The 4,432-nt window shown below is 56.8% G+C and overlaps 1 protein-coding gene across 1 annotated transcript; it reads right to left on the bottom strand.

Moving 5' to 3' along the window:
* Positions 1-293: 293 nt before the first annotated feature.
* On the bottom strand, positions 294-1,446 carry LOC123125303 (thaumatin-like protein 1b). The gene has a single exon (XM_044545817.1). The coding sequence runs from the start codon at positions 1,363-1,365 to the stop codon at positions 517-519; it is 849 nt and encodes a 282-aa protein (XP_044401752.1). The 5' UTR covers positions 1,366-1,446; the 3' UTR covers positions 294-516.
* Between the last annotated feature and the right edge of the window lie 2,986 nt (positions 1,447-4,432).

The raw sequence follows: 4,432 nt of genomic DNA, 5'->3' as shown, positions 1-4,432 counted from the left end.
GTCGCTGGCGACGTTTTCGGTCAACCCCGACAACGCCACCAACACCATTCATCGCAGCTTACTGTGGGCGTCCGAGTGCACGCACATGCACGACGGGATGCACGACGGGATATGGCCGAAGGCGAGCACATGTTCGTCGGCCGTGTGCCCCTGTACCACGCGCGTGTGTATCATTGGGTCACTGGCAGGTGTGCCACGATGATCACATTATGAGATTAGGGGGCTAAAATGGATTTACGAAAAATAAGTTTATAAAAACTGGGAAATGTAGTTGTCAGACAATTTCTCCTAAATAATATGATCATCCCAAAATGAATTTGATGGAAAGTTTTTGACATGAGCTATTGGAGTTGCTCTAAGCAAATAAATCACCGTTGTATGCACTGTTGCACCAAAGTAAAAATACATATTTATACTTCCTTTTTCTACTGTGTATACTTTTTCACGAAGAAAATAAACTTCGTGTGATAAAGTAATAATTACTGTATATAATGAACGAATTAGGTGTGCCATTAATCAGGTGACGGGACAGAAGGTGATGTGGTAGGTGGCGGCGCCGGCGCAGGTGAAGGTGGAGCTGGCGTCGTCGTAGGCGTAGCTGTAGGCGGCCGGGCAGGCGGCCTTGAATACCCGCGAGTAGTTCGTGGGCCCGCACTTCGCCGGCGTGCCGTAGTCGCCAGTGCAGCAGTAGCGCGCGCTGCCGTAGGCGTTGCACGCGCTCTTGCACGCCACCACCTCGCCGGAGCCGGACACCACACGCAGGTCCGACGGGCACACCGCGTTCACGTCGCCCGCGCACGCTGCGGCGCGGCAGGCACCGCCGTCCCCATTGTTGTTGGGCGCGATGGAGAGGGGCAGGTTGAATCCGTCGACGAGGCTGACGTCGTAGAAGTCCTGGCCTCCTCCGCCCGGGGCTGCGAGGGTGATCTCAGCGAGCGTGACGGGCGGGGCGGGCCCGTGGCCGGCGCAGGAGACACCGCCGGTGCCACAGTCGGCGGTGGCGCAGGCGAGGCGGCCCGTGGAGGCGTCGACGGCGCAGCCGGTGCGCGCCCAGAAGTTGCCGGACCAGGCGCCGGAGGACGGGGCGGCGAGGGCGTCAGTGGCGCCGGGGGCGAGGTAGAAGCCGGTGCGGGCGAGCCGCGGCGATGTGGCGCCGTTGAGAGCGCCCACCCACACCGGGTGCTCGCACGCGTTGTGGAAGCTGAACGACCTCGCCGCCGCCGCCTCCGGCCGACCGTTGGTGGCGACGCCGAGGAGAAGGACGATGGTCAGGTGGAGAGGAAAGAGTTTGGTCAGCTGCCTGCACATGCTGCAGGTGGAAGAAGCTCCATTGCCTTTATCGCCGGCGGCGGCCTTGGACATCATCAGTCGGTTGGAGACGGGAAGAAGGCCGGTCACAGGAAGCAGCTAAGCTAGGTAGAACACCTCGATCGATTTATCGATCCATCCATCTATCTCGTCAAATTTATAGTAGTGCGTGCCGACCTACAAGAAGCAAGTAGGGGCGTGAGTACATGTCATGCACGCACGAGACTGTCTATGAACCACAGGAGTAGGTAGGTAGATAGATAGACGGGATAGGTGATAGGGGGTGCGTGCGTGCAGGAGAAAAACTGAATTGCATTTTTGGTGTGGAATTTATTAATTTACTTCTTTTGCGAGTGTTATTTATTTATACTTTTGGTGGCTCACGTACATACGCTTGTCGCTTGGCATGGGCTAGCTGCATCCATATGTTCATCATATACTGCTAGACAGAGTGGCGCGTTCCGCTGCGCCGGCTATAGACACATGCGAGTTTAGAGCATCTGCAGCTGTTCGGTCCCCAGGGCGTTGAAAAAAAGCCGTCTGGGGATGAACCGGCGCTAAACTGGCCTTTGGGAACGACTTCGTTCCCGGTCATCGGTCCACAGGTCACCGCGGGCTCGGCGATATTCCGTACAAAATATTGCAAACTAGGCGATTTTGACACAAACTTGGCGAAATTTCATTGAAATTTGTAAAAAAAAACATAAAAACATGCAAACTACGCTTACTACTACTAGCCATTGCGCCCGCGTCCACCGCCCGCCATCTACATGCCGAGAAGTCTGTAGAAGCGGGTGTAGTCGCCACCGCCGCCGTCGTCGTCGTCGCGCGCCTCGCCGGTGCCGCTGTCGTCCCTGCTGCAGCCCTGGCCAGGCTCGCCGACGCGCGGTGGGGCGCTGGACGGCCCGGCCTCGTCCTCCTCGTCACTGTCGAGGACGATGACGCAGCCCTCCTCGCGCCCGCGGCGCCGTGCCGAGAGCTCCGCTTACGCCCGGCGCTGGCGGAGCACCTGCTCGCGGACGTAATCTTCCTTTGCCCACTTGAGGGCGGACTTGTCGTCGGGGGCCACCATGTCGACGTGCTCCGGCTTCACGGGGAGGGAGCGCCGGGCACCCTCGTTGACCATGCCGGACCAGGCGGAGGGAGCGCCGGGAGGGCCGGGCACCCTCGTTGACCATGCCGGACCAGGCGGAGGGAGCGCCGGGAGGGCCGGGCACCCTCGTTGATGACGAGGGCGCCACTGCGGGTGCGGCGCCCAAGTGGCGTCTCCTCCGGCTCGGGCTTGACGGGGCGGCACGCCGGCGAGCCGGAGCCCGACGACTAGGACGACCCTGGCTCCATTCGCCGTGGCCTCCAGGAGCTGCCACGGCGGCGAGAGAAGGACGGCCGCGGGTACTCGAGGCGCGGCACATTGCCGGTCACGATGTGGTCGAGGACGGCCTCGAGGGTGCGGCCTGGCACACCCCACAACTCACGCCGGCCGTCGGTGTTGAGGCGGCCACGGGGGATGACGCCGTTGGAGGACGTGATCTGCTCCTCGCGGCGGCGCGCGAAGTACATGGACCACATGGTGTGGCTATCGGGGGCGTAGCGCGGCTTGTTCCGCTGCTCCTCCATCAGGGACGAGCGGATGCGAGCGATCTCGGCCCGCCGTGCCGCCCCTTCAGGCACCGGTGGCACCGGGACGCCGCCGGCGCTCAGCCTCCACGCGCCCGGCACTTGCATGTCCGGGGGCGCCGGATACTCGGCCTCGTAGAGGAGCCGCGCCTCCGGTTCTTGGAGATGGCGGCGGCAGAAGCCGGTCGCCGCCGCGCCGTCGCCTGGGAACATCTCGGCCATTTGTTCGTCGGCGGGAAGGGGGGAGGGTGCTGCTTTGTGCGCCGGAGAGCAGGGAGAGTGTTGCTTTGTGCTTCGGAGAGGGGGGAAATAAGAGTTGTGGCGTCCACCAGCGGGGAGGTCGCCTTTTATAGCCGCATCAGGGCGGCGAGAGGCTGCATGCTGGGCGACGCGTGGCGGCAGAGGGCGGAACGCGTGTCGCGGCGCCTTCACTGCGCCGCCCTTGAGGCATCAATGGAGGATGACCGGCGCGGCAGCCTTCTGCTACCTCTTGAGCATGCGTTGGTCTTCCCTTGAAGAGGAAAGGGTGATGCAGCAAAGTAGCGTAAGTATTTTCCTCAATTTTCGAGAACCAAGGTATCGATCCAGTAGGAGACTACACGCAAGTCCCTCGTACCTGCACAAACAATCAAGAACCTTGCAACTAATGCGATAAAGGGTTGTCAACCCCTTCACGGCCACTTGCAAAAGTGAGATCTGATAAAGATAATAAGATAAATATTTTTGGTATTTTTGTTGTATAGATTGAAAAGTAAAGATTGCAAAATAAAAGACGGCAGAAATAGCAAGTTGATAGGAAAATAATATGATGGAAGATAGACCCGGGGGACATAGGTTTCACTAGTGGCTTCTCTCAAGATAGCATAATTTACGGTGGGTGAACAAATTACTGTCGAGCAATTGATAGAAAAGTGCATAGTCATGAGAATATCTAGGCATGATCATGTATATAGGCATCACGTCCGTGACAAGTAGACCGAAACGATTCTGCATCTACTACTATTACTCCACACATCGACCGCTATCCAGCATGCATCTAGAGTATTAAGTTCATAAGAACAGAGTAACACATTAGGCAAGATGACATGATGTAGAGGGATAAACTCAAGCAATATGATATAAACCCCATCTTTTTATCCTCGATGGCAACAATGCAATACGTGCCTTGCTGCCCCTGCTGTCACTGGGAAAGGACACCTCAAGATTGAACCCAAAGCTAAGCACTTCTCCCATTGCAAGAAAGATCAATCTAGTAGGCCAAACCAAACTGATAATTCAAAGAGACTTGCAAAGATATTTAAATAATGCATAAAAGAATTCAGAGAAGAATCAAATATTGTTTATAGATAATCTTGATCATAAACCCACAATTCATCGGATCTCGACAAACACACCGCAAAGAGAATTACATCGAATAGATCTCCAAGAAGATCGAGGAGAACTTTATATTGAGATCCAAAGAGAGAGAAGAAGCCACCTAGCTAATAACTATGGACCCGAAGGTCTG

This window comes from Triticum aestivum, chromosome 5D (genome assembly GCF_018294505.1).
Source record: "Triticum aestivum cultivar Chinese Spring chromosome 5D, IWGSC CS RefSeq v2.1, whole genome shotgun sequence".
Taxonomy (NCBI): Eukaryota; Viridiplantae; Streptophyta; class Magnoliopsida; order Poales; family Poaceae; genus Triticum; species Triticum aestivum.
The sequence above is the reverse complement of the archived record's forward strand: the minus strand, read 5'-3'. Positions and strand labels throughout refer to the sequence as shown.

Bases quoted from the DNA above. Each gene is read 5' to 3' on its own strand.
- LOC123125303 (XM_044545817.1), bottom strand. From the start codon at position 1,365: ATGATGTCCAAGGCCGCCGCCGGCGATAAAGGCAATGGAGCTTCTTCC.